This window comes from Lissotriton vulgaris, chromosome 2_1, assembly GCF_964263255.1.
Source record: "Lissotriton vulgaris chromosome 2_1, aLisVul1.2, whole genome shotgun sequence".
In the NCBI taxonomy this organism is placed as follows: domain Eukaryota; kingdom Metazoa; phylum Chordata; class Amphibia; order Caudata; family Salamandridae; genus Lissotriton; species Lissotriton vulgaris.
The window spans coordinates 942,860,431-942,876,869 of record NC_141687.1 but is presented as its reverse complement, the minus strand read 5'-3'; the positions used below and the strand labels follow the sequence as shown (position 1 = coordinate 942,876,869).

The 16,439-nt window shown below is 46.6% G+C and overlaps 1 protein-coding gene across 3 annotated transcripts in view; it reads left to right on the top strand.

Annotated features, from left to right (window-relative positions):
- MNMIP1 (manchette microtubule inner protein 1) overlaps positions 1–16,439 on the top strand; it is a 211,602-nt gene that overhangs the window by 43,180 nt on the left and 151,983 nt on the right. Inside the window, exon 1 of one of the 3 annotated variants that reach the window (XM_086956469.1) lies at positions 15,604–15,729. The exons of the other annotated variants lie outside the window; for them this stretch is intronic. Within the exon in view, the coding sequence (XP_086812595.1) occupies positions 15,643–15,729 (87 nt within the window). The 5' untranslated portion in view covers positions 15,604–15,642. Of the gene's footprint in view, positions 1–15,603; positions 15,730–16,439 lie in introns of those variants that run through there. 3 annotated transcript variants of the gene reach the window in all.

Genomic DNA, 16,439 nt, shown 5'->3' with positions numbered 1-16,439 from the left:
CCTCCAGATTCTCCAGCCAACATCACAAGTCTTGTTTGGCCCCCTTCAATATTTCCCGCTGGTTGCTCTACCAAACTTTTCCTGAGACCATCTGATTTCCGCTTCTACATTGCCCTGTAATGTAAAGGGCCTGGGAAAATCACCTGAATAGATCAAATTAACAAAACAATTATCCTATCCAAAGCTGTCAAAAATTCGACTCCTATTTTCAGAGACCGGCAAATCTCTATCCTTATCACCCTCACCTTCCTTCTTGGCAACTTGAGGAAAGCCACAAGAATGTCTAATTGAAAATCCCAAACCACCACCTCCCTTGCTGGAACCATCAGGGATTTCTCTGAATTTATTTTCAATTCCAGGTCCTCTAACAACATCCTCAACATAACTAAATGCTCCAATAGCTCCTTCGAATTCTGAGACATAATTCAAATGTTGCCTAAATAAATTATTCTCGCACCTCACTCTCTCACCCACGATGACTAAATGCAACATCTTTGAAAAGCACAAAGGTGCAGATGCAAGTCCAAAAAAGATATAAACAAACTTTTAGAACCAACCTCTCCACCTGAACTGGAGATACAACTGATTTTCCTTTGCCAATGGGATTGTGAAGTATGCATCTTTTAGGTCATGCAGAGAGGGCACATGATAAATGACTTATCTCTTGGTTCATGCATGGCACCTTTATCATAGAATGTGGGCAATCATGAATGTTCATGTTTAGAAACCATCACTTCTAAAAAAAAGTGTCACTGTGGGATTGTGAAGTATGCATCTTGTAGGTCCTACTTCACAAGCAAGTCTCCCTTCTGTAAAATAGAATTTTTTTACCCTGCCTGCTACCTTTCTCTGGAAGAACCAGTAGTCATATCCCTACTCACATTGTGTTGCGCTCCTCAAGTGTCGTCTTCCTCTACTTCCTCTTGTCCTGCTGCTTCCTGCCCTATGTGGAAAGAAGCCAGTTGCTGCTTGAAAGTCACCTATAAAATCTTCTGCCTTGACTCTTATATTGGGAAGAATAGTTTGTCCTCTCCTTCCAACCATTCAAAACACTTCCTCCAAATATACACACCATAGAGCTTTGAGACTTTTCAAGTGCTGAACATGTAGACAAATGCAATCAGACACTTTTAACGAAACCTTCCCGAAATAGAAGTACCATTGCAGAAGTGCTCACTTCTTTGCTGGCCATGTCAACCAATTTTCAGCCATTTTTAAAAAACAATATTGCCTTGCATTGCTCGGTAATTAGACTTATGCTTCCGTTTCCCCAAAAATACACTTCTTTTTGGCGCCATCATCTTTTATTTAGTGTCACTGTATTTACACTACCATCAGTTACACTACTTTTTAAAGTACTCCATGCATTTTACATTTTCCACCCTTTTTGCACCAGTAACATTTTAATTAATGAAAGTTTATTCTTCATCTATAATTCCTTCCACACTGCCATTCAGAAGCAACTGGTACCTAATGTGCTTGTCTATTAATGCTCCAAATATACAAGTGGCTGCGGACTTTCTTAGAATAGTTATACTCTCATCCATCATCTCTCCTTCTTACTCCTTTCATAATGACACCCCTCAGTTATTGTGCTCACTTAGGGCAAGTAATGGACATCTAGTTATCTCAGATGAATATCATCCTCACTGAGGCCTTGGGCAACCTCTGTTCTAAGTCTGGTAAATTATCCAAAACCGTAATTATTTCTGACCCTAGACTGTGCATTAAGAGTGATTTTTCCTCTTCATCCTAAATTTGCACCACATACCGTCGCAAAGTATTGTAATTTGTTTCACTTGCTCCATTTCAGTGGTAATTCCCTTGGGTGGCTTAAGAAAACCAATTGGAATGTGATATCGTGCGTGGCCCCATCCACAGTATCAACCACTGAGGTGTAATTTAGCAAAAACTTTGGAACATAAAGTAGAAATCCTTCTTCACTCAAGTATACAAGCTTGAAATTGGACTTTTGTTAAACCAAATCCTGTGACATACTATAAGTGTCTTCCTAACGTTATTAATGTAAATATCCACTGCACAAGGTGTTCTCAGTTATCATCTTATATGGGGAAAGTTTTAAAAATGATTAATGTTTTGTTTCTTATAATGTTTATCTCCCTCACCGTTGGTAGTCACTCAGTGTCCCACGTGTCAGAGTATATATATGTTCTGTCTTTGTTCCTCGAATACCACATGTCTTTGGCCATCTGCTTGGTCTGCTCATCAGCTTCCACTAGCTGCGTCATTCTTGTTAGTACTAATCAGCCTGCCTTCCCTGATACTGGGTAATACAATTGACTCTAGACTGATCTGTCAAAATGGCCACCTGAAGCATACGCGTGTGCGCCCATTCCGCCTAACAGTCATGCCGACCTAGGCATTGGAGGCATTGAGTGCTCCCAGAACTGTGAGTGAAGTGCACTGTTAACATTTATGACAATCAAGTGAACCTCTTCAGGTTGACAGTTAGAAATATTAACAGCATAAGTCACTCACAATACCCTTACAGGACTGGAATCTTTGGTTGGCTTGCATTCCAGTCTCTCTCATACACCACACCACTGTGCCGTGCCAGTCTCTTCCAGTCTGGGTCATTGGCAACACCACTGCCCTCTTCCCGGTGTCTCTTCATAGGTACTAAGCTGCCCCGTCCTCAGTGTAACAAACGGTGTCCACAGAGTCCTGACAGGTCTAGTGGCTCAGTGGACTAATGCATCCACTACAGGGATCTGTGGTTGATCTCACGGTTACAGGTTCGAATCCCGGCAGCTCCCCTCTGCCTTCTCAGATCAATAATATGTATACAATTGAGCTGGGCAACCATAAACATCTGTTATTACAGCGCCAAGCTGCAGTTCAGGGTGAATGTGTGCTTTACAAATACATGTCTGAGTAAAAGAAATGTCTTTAATATGATGTGCCACAGCCATCATTAGGACTGACAAATTAATAACATCCTCACAATAGCGCTCAAGAATGGAGGCCACTATCCCTTCACCCCAGGCTAGGGTCCTGCCATGCCTTTAAAGTTAGGACAGATCGCTGACTTGGTTCTTCCTATTTAATTGTTGGCTTGCCCACCTCTAGTTCTGTTTGTGAGTGAAAGACACACTGCAGCTTTAACTGTGCTGTTTGGGAGGGAGGCATGCGCTGCTGCTTCCCCCGATATACCACCGCACTCGTCCTGTGTGTGAAGGAAGCATGCGCTGCTTCTTCCCCATACATACCGCCGAACTTGTCTTGTGTGTGAAGGAAGATGCGCTGTTGATTCCCCTGATATACTACCTTACTAGTCCTGTGTGTGAAGGAAGCATGCGCTGCTGCTTCCCCTGATATACCACCGTACTCATCCTGAGTGAGAGGGAGGCATGCACTGCTGCTTCCTCTGATATACCACTGCACTCGTCCTGTGTGTGAAGGAAGCATGCACTGCTGCTTCCTCTGATATACCACCGCACTCGTCCTGTGTGTGAAGGAAGCATGCGCTGCTGCTTCCCCTGATATACCACCGCACTCGTCCTGTGTCTGAATGGAAGCATGCGCTGCTTCTTCCCCATACATACCGCCGAACTTGTCTTGTGTGTGAAGGAAGATGCGCTGTTGATTCCCCTGATATACCACCTCACTCGTCCTGTGTGTGAAGGAAGCATGCGCTGCTTCTTCCCCATACATACCGCCGAACTTGTCTTGTGTGTGAAGGAAGATGCGCTGTTGATTCCCCTGATATACTACCTTACTAGTCCTGTGTGTGAAGGAAGCATGCGCTGCTGCTTCCCCTGATATACCACCGTACTCGTTCTGTGTGTGAAGGAAGATGCATTTCTGCTTCCTCTGATATACCACCTCACTCGTCCTATTTGTGAAGGAAGATGCGCTGCTTCTTCCCCATACATACCGATGAACTTGTCTTGTGTGTGAAGGAAGATGCGCTGTTGATTCCCCTGATATACTACGACACTCGTTCTGTGTGTGAAGGAAGATGCGTTTCTGCTTCCCCTGATATACCACCGCACTCGTCCTGTGTGTGAAGGAAGCATGTGCTGCTGCTTCCCCTGATATACCACTGCACTCGTCCTGTGTGTGAAGGAAGCATGCGCTACTGCTTCCCCTGATATACCACCGCACTCGTCCTGTGTGTGAAGGAAGCATGTGCTGCTTCTTCCCCTGATATACCACCGCACTCGTCCTGTGTGTGAAGGAAGCATGCGCTGCTGCTTCCCCTGATATATCACTATACTGGTCCAGTGTGTGAAGGAAGCATGCACTGCTGCTTCCCCTGATATGCCACCCTACTCGTCCTGAGTGGGAGGGAGGCATGCACTGCTGCTTCCCCTGATATACCACCGCACTCGTCCTTTGTGTTAAGGAAGCATGCGCTGCTGCTTCCCCTGATATATCACCGTACTCATCCTGTGTGTGAAGGAAGCATGCTTCCCCATATATAACACCGCACTCGTCCTGCATGTGAAGGAAGCAAGCGCTCCTGCTTCCCCTGATATACCACCGCACTCGTTCTGTGTGTGAAGGAAGATGCATTTCTGCTTCCTCTGATATACCACCTCACTCGTCCTATTTGTGAAGGAAGATGCGCTGCTTCTTCCCCATACATACCGATGAACTTGTCTTGTGTGTGAAGGAAGATGCGCTGTTGATTCCCCTGATATACTACGACACTCGTTCTGTGTGTGAAGGAAGATGCGTTTCTGCTTCCTCTGATATACCACCTCACTCGTCCTGTGTGTGAAGGAAGCATGCGCTGCTTCTTCCCCATACATACCGCCAAACTTGTCTTGTGTGTGAAGGAAGATGCGCTGTTGATTCCCCTGATATATCACTATACTGGTCCAGTGTGTGAAGGAAGCATGCGCTGCTGCTTCCCCTGATATACCACCGTACTCATCCTGAGTGAGAGGGAGGCAGTAGTAGTAATATAGCTTTATTCGATTTTCATAAAATCATAAAAGCACAACCCATACATCCAAATATAATCACAATTAATAAATGTTTACGTATGCATTAACAATTAAAAACAGCAAATGTAATAATCAAGCAAATAGAAAAATTCAGATGCTATACAATTTAAAGTGCAATTTGTACTGTCCAACACAATGATCATGGTGGGACCCACGCAAAGAATGTTTTACCGCATGGTTTTCCGCAACAACATGACAGTTCTTAAAAAACAAGATACCGCAATGATCACATGCTCGTCTTCAAGTTTTAACAATATTAAGAAGGCAGGCCTACAATTTCTTATACCCCAGCGATTTAAAAGAGGTTTTAGGTAAAGTTTTCTGGGGGTGGAATAGAAAGTGCAAAAGAACATTATATGCAAGTTAGATTGCACTGCGGTATTGTCGCATGTGCAGGACAGTTTAGAGGTAGACCAATTATTCATATCCGGTACAGATACCATGCGATAAAAAGTCCCAAGGCGAAGACGGGACAAAAGCATTCTGTGGTACGGACTGGGATCCACATTTAGGTACATTTGCATGCCTTCGTTGGGGGTGACTTCTTGAAAGTTTAAGATGGTTTGTTTGTTCTTTTCAGCATTCCATCTCAAAGTTTCCAGATGGGTGGTTAGTGTTTTTTTAAGAACTGATCTAGATACACCCTCCAAGGTTCTAGGTTTTACATAATATTCTGGGAGGCCTATCTCATTAAGTAAAGTTCTTACGTACGACAACCATCTGAAACTTGCAACCCCATCTAGGGCCAGGCAGTCTTCCAAGAGGTCCCTGTTGAAACTGGCTTCGCTTGTGGTCCATACCTTATGCCATAAAAGGATTGGGGCCATCTTAATTATGTCGCTCAGGTACTTAACTCCTGTCTCAATGTGCGTCATAAATAAAGATGAGGTTTTTGGTACACCAAGAAGATAACTGATGAATTGATTCTCACAGCCCTGCAGAGATTGATCCTTCTCTATGCCCCAAAGTCCCGCCCCGTAGGTGGCTGTGGACACACACTTCGCCCGGTATATCTGTGTCAGCTCTTTGATGGGTTTACCACCCACTCTGTTAGAAAAAGCGCGTAGAGCGCCTATGGTGTGAGTGAAGGCCAGTTTCCTAGCTTCGATCGTCTGCTTCCAACGGCATCGCCTGTCAAACAGTATGCCCAAGTAGCAGAACTTATCTACAGTGGCTATATTCTGTTTGTCCAGGGATACGTTACAGGGCGCCCTCCTACGCTTGTTGGTGCATGGCATGGTGTATGTTTTTGAAATATTCACTTTCAGCCCTCTATCCTGCATAAACCCTGCAAATTTAGTCACCGCCCTCTGCAGTCCCACTTGAGTCTGGGACATTATGGCCGCATCATCGGCATACAGGAGGATTGGCACCGGTGAACCTTTCACAGTAGGGTAATCATTTTGAAAGAGAGAGAGGTATTGACCCACTGAATTTATATATTAGGTGAATAACCTTGGGGCCAGGATACACCCTAGTCTAACCCCTCTTGACAGGGCAAATTTATCGGTACATTCACCCTTCTTGCCATATCTTACTCTTGCCCGGCAGTTGTGGTACAGCTCTCTGATGAAGATGATTATGCGTGCGTCAATGCCCATCTCGGCCAGCGTCGACCATAAAAGGATATGGTCCACGCAATCAAAAGCAGAACTTAAATCAACAAAAGTTATAAAAAGCGATCCACCTCTGGCCTGAGTGTATTTAGCACAAAAAAAGGGCCAAGTTTAGACACTGCTCGGCAGTCCCTAGGCCCTTCCTAAATCCATATTGAAAATGTGAGACAACATTATGCTCTTCCTCCCACTCCTGAAGTCTCTTTAAAATGATCCTCCCTGCTAGTTTCATGAGGCCATCCAATAGAGATATTGGCCTGTAGCAGGTCGGGTCATCTCGCCTGCCCTTTTTAAAAATGGGGACCACTATTGCGTCCGACCAAGTTTCAATAAACCCCTTTTGATTGCCCTTATTCAGCACATTAGTAAGCAGAGGGGCCCAGAAGTCTGGTTCAGCTTTGTACACGTCTACCGGGGTACAGTCTGGCCCTGCTGCTTTGCCTGATGCACTGTCCCTGATTGCATCCTGCACTTCACCTACTGAAAAAGTTACGTCAATTGGGAATGGGCAGACTGGGAGATGGATGTCCCTGCTGCTTTCTATAGTTTGGGGAACGGTTGGGGTCAGCCCTATCGAGGTAGTAGTGTCAGCTGGCTTTATATGCTTATATAATTGCCTAAAATGTGTGAGCCATCTTTCGCCCGTTATTGCCAGATCTATTTTATTTCCACTATAATTCGGTTGGTACAAAGATTTGACCAATCTCCAAAACTTAGTGGTATTTTTCTGGGAGGATGCTTCTCTTAGTGTGGCCCAGGCTTGCTTTTTTAAAACCAGGGTTCTTTCTTTTAATGCACGTTTATATGATTGCCTAGCGCTGCGGATTGTGTGGGGGTCCCTTGGTTTATGGGCCAAAACTTTTTTAAGGGCTTTTAGTGCTTTCGTGCACTTCCCATCGAACCACCCTTCTCTAGCTGTGTTATTATTATTCGCTACCCGAGTATATATCACCGTACTGGTGCAATGTGTGAAGGAAGCATGCGCTGCTGCTTCCCCTGATATACCACCGTACTCGTCCTGTGTGTGAAGGAAGCATGTCCTGCTGCGTCCCCTGATATACCACCACACTCGTCCTGTGTGTGAAGGAAGCATGCGCTGCTGCTTTCCCTGATATACCACCATACTAGTCCTGTGTTTGAAGGAAGCATGCGCTGCTGCTTCGCCTGATATACCACCGCACTCGTCCTGTGTGTGAAGGAAGCATGCGCTGCTGCTTCCCCTGATATACCACTGCACTCGTCCTGTGTGTGAAGGAAGCATGCGCTGCTGCTTCCCCTGATATATCTCCGTACTCGTCCTGTGTTTGAAGGAAGCATGCGTTGCTGCTTCCCCTGATATACCACTGTACTAGTCCTGTGTTTGAAAGAAGCATGCGCTGCTGCTTCCCCTGATATAGCACCAAACTAGTCCCGTGTTTGAAGGAAGCATGCGCTGCTGCTTTCCCTGATATACCACCGCACTTGTACTGTGTGTGAAGGAAGCATGCGCTGCTGCTTCCCCTGATATATCACTGTACTGGTCCAGTGTGTAAAGGAAGCATGCCAGAAACCGGTCCCCGGAAGCTTGTCTCCTTCCCAGTATAAGAATTGGCTTGGTAGTTTGGTTTGCCCTGTTCCCATCATGCAATGGGACAGGAACAGACTAATTTGCATATAGCCAGGTTCTGAGCTGGGATGGTGCAGTGAGCTAAAAAACGGTGATGGATCAAGCCCTGATCTCTTGACTGGGTAGGAGTATTCTGCATCATTCAGAAACTCTGTCCATCACCTTTTCCAAAATTGATACCACCGTACTGGTCCATTGTGTGAAGGAAGCATGCGCTGCTGCTTTCCCTGATATACCACCATACTAGTCCTGTGTTTGAAGGAAGCATTCGCTGCTTCTTCCCCTGATATATCACTATACTGGTCCAGTGTGTGAAGGAAGCATGTGCTTCTGCTTCCCCTGATATTCCACTGTACTCGTCCTGAGTGGGAGGGAGGCATGCACTGCTGCTTCCCCTGATATACCACTGCACTCGTCCTGTGTGTGAAGGAAGCAAGCGCTGCTGCTTCCCCTGATATATCGCCGTACTGGTCCATTGTGTGAAGGAAGCATGCGCTGCTGCTTTCCCTGATATACCACCGCACTTGTCCTGTGTGTGAAGGAAGATGCGCTGCTGCTACCCCTGATATACCACCGTACTGGTCCAGTGTGTGAAGGAAGCATGTGCTGCTGCTTCCCCTGATATACCACTGCACCCGTCCTGTGTGTGAAGGAAGCAAGCGCTGCTGCTTCCCCTGATATATTGCCGTACTGGTCCAGTGTGTGCAGGAAGCATGCGCTGTTGCTTCCCCTGATATACCACCGTACTGGTCCATTGTGTGAAGGAAGCATGCGCTGCTGCTTCCTCTGATATACCACCACACTCGTCCTGTGTGTGAAGGAAGCATGCATTGCTGCTTCCCCTGACATACCACTGTACTAGTCCTGCGTTTGAAGGAAGCATGCGCTTGTGCTTCCCCTGATATACCTCAGTACCCGTCCTGTGTCTGAATAAAGCATGCGCTGCTGCTTCCCCTGATATATCACCGTACTGGTCCAGCGTGTGAAGGAAACATGCGCTGCTGTTTCCTCTGATATACCTCCGTACTCGTCATGTGTGTGAAGGAAGCATGCGCCGCTGCTTCCCCTGATATACCACCGCACTCGTGTGTGTGAAGGAAGCATGCCCTGCTGCTTCCCCTGATATATCACCGTACTCGTCCAATGTGTGCAGGAAGCATGCACTTCTGCTTCCCCTGATATACCACCACACTTGTCCTGTGTGTGAAGGAAGCATGCACTTCTGCTTCCCCTGATATATCACCGCACCCGTCCTGTGTTTGAAGGAAGCATGCGCTGCTGCTTCCCCTGATATAACACCAAACTAGTCCTGTGTTTGAAGGAAGCATGTGCTGCTGCTTTCCCTGATACACCACTGCACTCGTCCTGTGTGTGAAGGAAGATGCACTGCTGCCACCCCTGATATACCACCGCACTCGTCCTGTGTGTGACGGAAGCATGCGCTGCTGTTTCCCCTGATATACCACCATATTAGTCCTGTGTTTGAAGGAAGCATGTGCTGCTGCTTCCCATGATGTACCACCACACTCGTCCTGTGTGTGAAGGAAGCATGCACTGCTGCTTCCCCTGATATACCACTGTAATCGTCCTGAGTGGGAGGAAGGCATGCACTGCTGCTTCCCCTGATATACCACTGCACTCATCTTGTGTGCGAAGGAAGCATGCACTGCTGCTTCCCCTGATATACTACCGCACTTGTCCTGTGTCTGAATGGAAGCACGCGCTGCTGCTTCACCTGATATATCACCGCACCCGTCCTGTGTGTGAAGGAAGCAAGCGCTGCTGCTTCCCCTGATATACCGCCGTACTGGTCCATTGTGTGAAGGAAGCATGCGCTGCTGCTTTCCCTGATATACCACCGCACCCGTCCTGTGTGTGAAGGAAGCATGTGCTGCTGCTTCCCCTGATATATCACCGCACCCGTCCTGTGTTTGAAGGAAGCATGCGCTGCTGCTTCCCCTGATATAACACCAAACTAGTCCTGTGTGTGAAGGAAGCATGCGCTGCTGCTTCCCCGGATATACCACCACACTCGTCCTGTGTCTGAATGGAAGCATGCGCTGCTGCTTCCCCTGATATACCACTGCACTCGTCCTGTTGTGAAGGAAGCATGCGCTGCTGCTTCCCCTGATATAACACCGCACTCGTCCTGTGTGTGAAGGAAGCATGCGCTGCTGCTTCCTCTGATATACCACCGCACTCGTCCTGTGTGTGAAGCAGGCGCGGTGCGTCCATTGGGGCGTAGGGGCGTAGCCCCACTAAGCCCCATGGACCCACCGTCGCCACTAAACCACATACACATTTTTTTAAAAATCGCGCTACCTGCCGGCCGGGAATCCGGGAGACACCCGACTTTCCCGGAGTGCGCAGGGTGTGTGGGGGCCTGATGGGCCTGCTAAAGCTGCGCATGTCGACTTTTGGGCACAAACATGCCCGCGCATGCGCAGATTGTTTCCCCCCTGATTTTCCCTTTAGATAGAGGACATGGGGGCGGGCGGCAACCCCCGGGGTTGTACAGGGCGACTGGGCGAGCAGTTATGGTGCCCCCCCAGCCAATCCTGGCTGGGGGGGCACCATACAGCGCCAGGATTGGCTGGTCAATGATCAGAGTGCTATGAAGGAACATTGTTTACTAAACGGGTTCACTGTAGTAGTGTAGTGTACACGGAAAGTGAAATCCGACCTTGAGAAATATAGATGCCGAGTGATTTTTATTTATTAAATTATGCCGCAGTAGCAATCGCCAGTTAGGCAGCACAGGTTTGCTTATGATATGTGGTGATGGAAAAGTAAATACCTGATTAACTCATTAAAGAAACACTATAGGAAGTAACGTCGTTATGCACGCGCTTGGAATGGCGGTTTTTGGCGCGCTGCTACAAATGAGTGTAGCTTTGTCGGCCATCTAACTGCTAATGACTCGTTTTGCTGCCCTCATTTACACTCGTTTTGCTGCCCTTCTGCAACATTTGTGTTTGTCAGTGTTACATGCAACGTTTATGCCCCACGATCCCCACCCCTTTATGAATGATGGATGCAGGATGGATGAGTGGATGGATGGGTGGATGCATGAATGAATGATGGATGCAGGATGGGTGGGTGGATGGATGGATGGGTGGATGCATGAATAAATGATGGATGCAGGATGGATGGGTGGGTGGATGGATGGGTGAATGCATGAATGAATGATGGATGCAGGATGGATGCAGGATGGATGGGTGGATGGATGGGTGAATGCATGAATGAATGATGGATGCAGGATGGATGGGTGGGTGGATGCATGAATGAAAGATGGATGCAGGATGGATGCAGGCTGGATGGGTGGGTGGATGCATGAATTAATGATGAATGCAGGATGGATGCAGGATGGATGGATGGGTGGATGCATGAATGGATGCAGGATGGATGGATGGATGGGCGGGTGGATGGATGGGTGGATGCATGCATGAATGAATGATGGATGCAGGATGGATGGGTGGGTGGATGCATGAATGAATGATGGATGCAGGATGGATGCAGAATTGGTGGGTGGATGGATGGGTGGATGCATGAATGATGGATGCAGGATGGATGCAGGATGGATGGGTGGGTGGATGCATGAATGAATGATGGATGATGGGTGGATGGAGGGGTGGATGCATGAATGAATGATGTATGGATGCAGGATGGGTGGGTGGATGGATGGGTGGATACATGAATGATGTATGGATGGATGCAAGGTGGTTCGGGCTCGCTTGCTCGCTGCGGCGCAATATGCAAATTAGTTTACGCCTCACCACTTTCAAATGTCACCAGCCGCCACTGGTGTGAGGGAAGCATGCGCTGCTGCTTCCCATGCTGATCTGTACCTGTCCTGTTTATAAATAAACTTGCTTTGCAGATTCCTGTGCTGTGTGCGCGTCATCCTTGGCCCTCTGCCTCCCGTTCTGTACCGTATCTATTCCATGTGAGTTAAAAATATGAAATTCTTGCCGTGCTGTAGTGTTCCTTCCTTTTCTGTGAATGAAACTTGCTCTGTTGCCTCCGAAACTGTGATACACCAGCTCTGTACGTGGGGAACTTTGTATTGCTGTTTCTCTTGTGGGACCTATTCTTACTTGTCATTATACTAAAACAAAACTGATTGGTTGGGTAGTGTGGAGATTGTTTTAAAATCACTAAAAATCGGGGGTAAAAATATAGAAATATTTTGGAAGTGAATTCCAACCACAGCTCATAACTATATTCCAATGCCTAGGTAAGTGCTGGGTGGTCGTGACTTTCAGTGCTTGGTGATGTAGTGGTACCTGAACCGTATTTAGATGGGAGCGCCCTTGTGTTTTCATTTTTTACCACAACAAAGCAATTAATAATCATTCATGACCCTCAAGTCCTCTGAAACTCAGGGTACAATGCTTAGGAAAACTTTTCCCACTTTGGATGTGTCCTGTACAGTGCAACATACATGCAAAATCAAAACTTTCTGGAGAAATAAAAACATTTCCCCTTTTTAATATCAGCCTCAAAGAGGCATTATTATTGGTAGCAAGCACTGTCTACAAATCTGATTGGATAGGGCTTTGCGTCAAAAATCATTGGTGGTAGCATAAAAATGCCCATGCATCAACCATAGTACATCCCCTTGACATAAAGTAACGCACATGAGCACAAAGAGCTTCTTTGCATTACTTTAAATCTACTTTTCAGTGGAAATAAAGATTTACCCTGGAAAGTAAGACCAAAATAAATATTGTATGCTGATTTGCATCCCTTTTGTTATGCAAAGCTGGTTCGAAATGTTAGGAAGTCTGTCCCTGAGTATTTAAGCGTCATACAGACACAGGCATGGCCACTGGATAAGAAAGCCAACATAGTCATGAAAAAGTCTGTGCAAACTGTGTTATCACACCTTATAGTTAAACAAACAAGCACACCTTTTTGAGCGATAGCCTGCTTCCAATTAAAACATACAAGAGCACATTGGAAAACACAAGATTTTGAGTGGATACCCCCACGTCATGTGCGCAAGATTATTATAGGAGGCTGCGCCGTAGGTATGAAAACCACCAGTCAGCCCTGTCTGGGCACTGCTTGTCCTGACTGCCTCTTTGGAGAGGTATGGTGCAGTCTCTGTGGGTGTCATTGTCATGAGGTGGGCTGTGACCCAGGGACATGGTGCTCTAAACCTATAAAGCAAGTATTGTGTCACGAGACAAGCCCTTTTGGATGCCGTAGAAACTGGAAAGAAACTAAGAGGGTACAGGATGTCCCGACAGCGCCCTCCTCCTGCTTAGATGAGGTGGTGCTGAGGCATTCAATTGCAGACCTAGGGGATGCCAAAAGAAGTGGGACAAGATCTGGGGCAGATGGTTGGCCTATAGAGGTCACTGAGACTTAGGTGACTATGGAACCATAGACGGAAGTATGACAAGTTAAGAAACATAAACGAGACTCAGTAAAGGGCTCAAGGGAATGTTCAATTGTCACCAGGATTGACAATGACCTGGTAAGACAAGTTTTTACTGTAACGAAAACTGGAAATGTACAACGTTATGGACATTTGTAAAAGGATGATGCTCTCCCTAAAATGGAACATTTATTTTGCCAAACTTATGTTTCATAAAAAGAATGTAAAAAAATTACAGACCTGCCAACTTGTAAAACATTTTCACTGTGTGAGGATGGTGGGCGGGGGTCCTTATAGGGGGCGGGGCTTCATGCCGTGCACAGCCTGAGGCACTTGAATATGACCACCTCCCACACCAGGAAGACCCCAAGCTTCCTAAGGCTGCCACCAAAGCCCTGGGGAGGTTTCACACCCCCATATTGACATTTGCTGCACAGATCCTTCAAGTAGCTGGAAACCTTCTATTTTATTTGCAGGCGAGCGAGCTAGTTGTATGCACACCCTGTGGTATTGGTTCCTCACTGCGAGACCCTGTAAAAGGAACCAATACAGCGTGACCCGTTGATGACACCGTGTGAGTCGAAAAGTCTGAAATTGGAATGGGGTTTGAAAGTGAGCAGCAGAACATTACATATTCATTTGTGTTTAGAAGAGACCCAGAGTGCTGCCGTGGCTCTGTGCAATCCAATTTTCCTGAAGCCCTCCTACCCCCCCGCCCCGCTTTTGTCCCATTATCTTCGCTGGCTGGTAGGAAGTAAAATATTTTTTATTGCATAGATTTATAATTTTGCTTCATATGATGCACTTTAGCCCCCTTGCCACTTTCACCTTATATTTAAGAAAGCCGAGTAAGTGGGGCACTCAACATTACATTCAATGTCGTCATCCTATATTTTGTGCTGGTTGGTCTAGAAATGGTCAAAGTTATGGGGGTGGGTCTAGAAAGTGAAAATCCAAGGAAAGTGTCATAAGAAAAAGGCTGAAGAAGTCAAGCCCACAGGAGCTGTGACATCTTCATCCCGGCAAAGTTCAGCTGGGGGTTCCAGGACCCTGTACATTTAGAGCAGGTCGAGCTCCTGGCTGGCTGACCTGAAAGCAAAGAATGTCTGTCATGCTGACCTTTGCTCAGCCTGACAGACATTCTTTATAGTGGCCAAGAGGTGAGAGGGCGTCAGTGGCTCTTTAGCCTATTAGGACGGCCGCGGCTGCGTACAGCACCATTGATAGACGGCCTTCTGGTGCCGTGTTTAATTTCATTTGTTACTGCAAGCATGTGCCTGCCACATTTAGGCGTCAGAGTGTTTTCTTTTTGTCTTTTATTCTTTTAATAATCTGCATGTTTTGTTAAGTTTGTGTGTGTGTTTGATTGTGGTTTGTAAGTGAACGAATCCAAGAATGAATCAGTGGGTGGACGGAAGGATACATGAGTGACCCACGAGTGACAGAGTGCATGTATGATGACTTATTGTGTCGCAAAGGACATCAGTGACTGAAGGGGCACTGTTATTTATGATCCAGACACATTGGCATTGCCAACGCCTGGTGAGCAATAAGTGTTACATAAACAGTTTGATGAGCTTCGAATGGGTAATGCTACAGCTCTTTGGACCCCTAGATTTGCCAACTTTTGGTGATTTCTGTTTCTCGAACTGATTGCAAATTAGAAAAACACACAAAAACCAGGTAGAATTAATTGCAGAAAATCTTGCACATGTTTTCAATCCCTTCATCCAAACCTCTTCCTTATTCACAAACAGGACAGTAGGCCGTGCCGCTGCTTTTTATTTAAATTCCTGGCTCCTTCTGCTTTCTCAGCAGCCTGCAATTCTAAAATATTTCTCTCAGAAAAACAGGAAGCGCTGGTGTCTGTTTTTACACACAGCGCTTGAATTGCACCATCTACATGCGCTTAAAGCGCAAAGCTAGGATAGGAAGAGAGAAAGGAAACCGGCTGTCTTAGGAAAGAGGCGTGGCACTTAACTAACCTCCCGTCCAACCAATCGGAGCTTAGCTCATTTCTGTGAGACTGTTCGGTGGCGATGCCACAACTGCGCAATCATGCGTGGTTCATTGAGGCCGCAGGCATCTTCTAGACATGGCTCCTGGGGATCGAAGGGCTCTAATCTTTGCCTCCCGCTGGCGCAGGTAGGAACATGCTCTTTATTTGAAAAAGTCCAAACTTGGCGCTTGATTCAGGCCTTATTCATGCACGCAGAACGCTGCGCTTGGCTGAAAACTGCACTGTGTCTCGGCTCTAATGCCAGCCCGTGACACAGCACAGGAAGTGGCCTTTCACCACCAGGGCTACTGATAAGACTTGCAGTCAGACCAGAGGGCACTTATATGGGCAAAATGGTGAGCCTCGTGTGCTGTCTTTTTCATATAATGTTCGTTGAAAATGGTGTTAAGCAGACAGGTGGCTGCGGCTGTGTGGCCATGTGTGTCACAAATGTTTTCATGCAGTCACCGTGTCAGTGCACTGGTGGATTGTCAACAGCAATGGTTTTGTCTGTAGTTGATGCAACAGTCTACGGATGGAGGATTGACAACCAAGGTCATGTGTTAAAATGTGCATAGTTGACCACTGAGTCTGCTCGTGGACTGTCATCGAGGGATCTGCCAGCATTTGTTGAAGACTTTTCCTACATTTAATGCTTCATTCCACGGGTGTACCCTGAACCAATGGATCGTGGTAGTATGTCCATGATGCTGAGTGTAGAATTGATGCTCCAGTCTACTCGTGGATTGTCACCAAGGCTGCATTACTGTGTTTGTTAATCTGAGCAATATGACACTGACTTAAAGATGCTTGACGCACCAGTCCACTAGTGGATTATCAGCTAGGCCTGTATCAC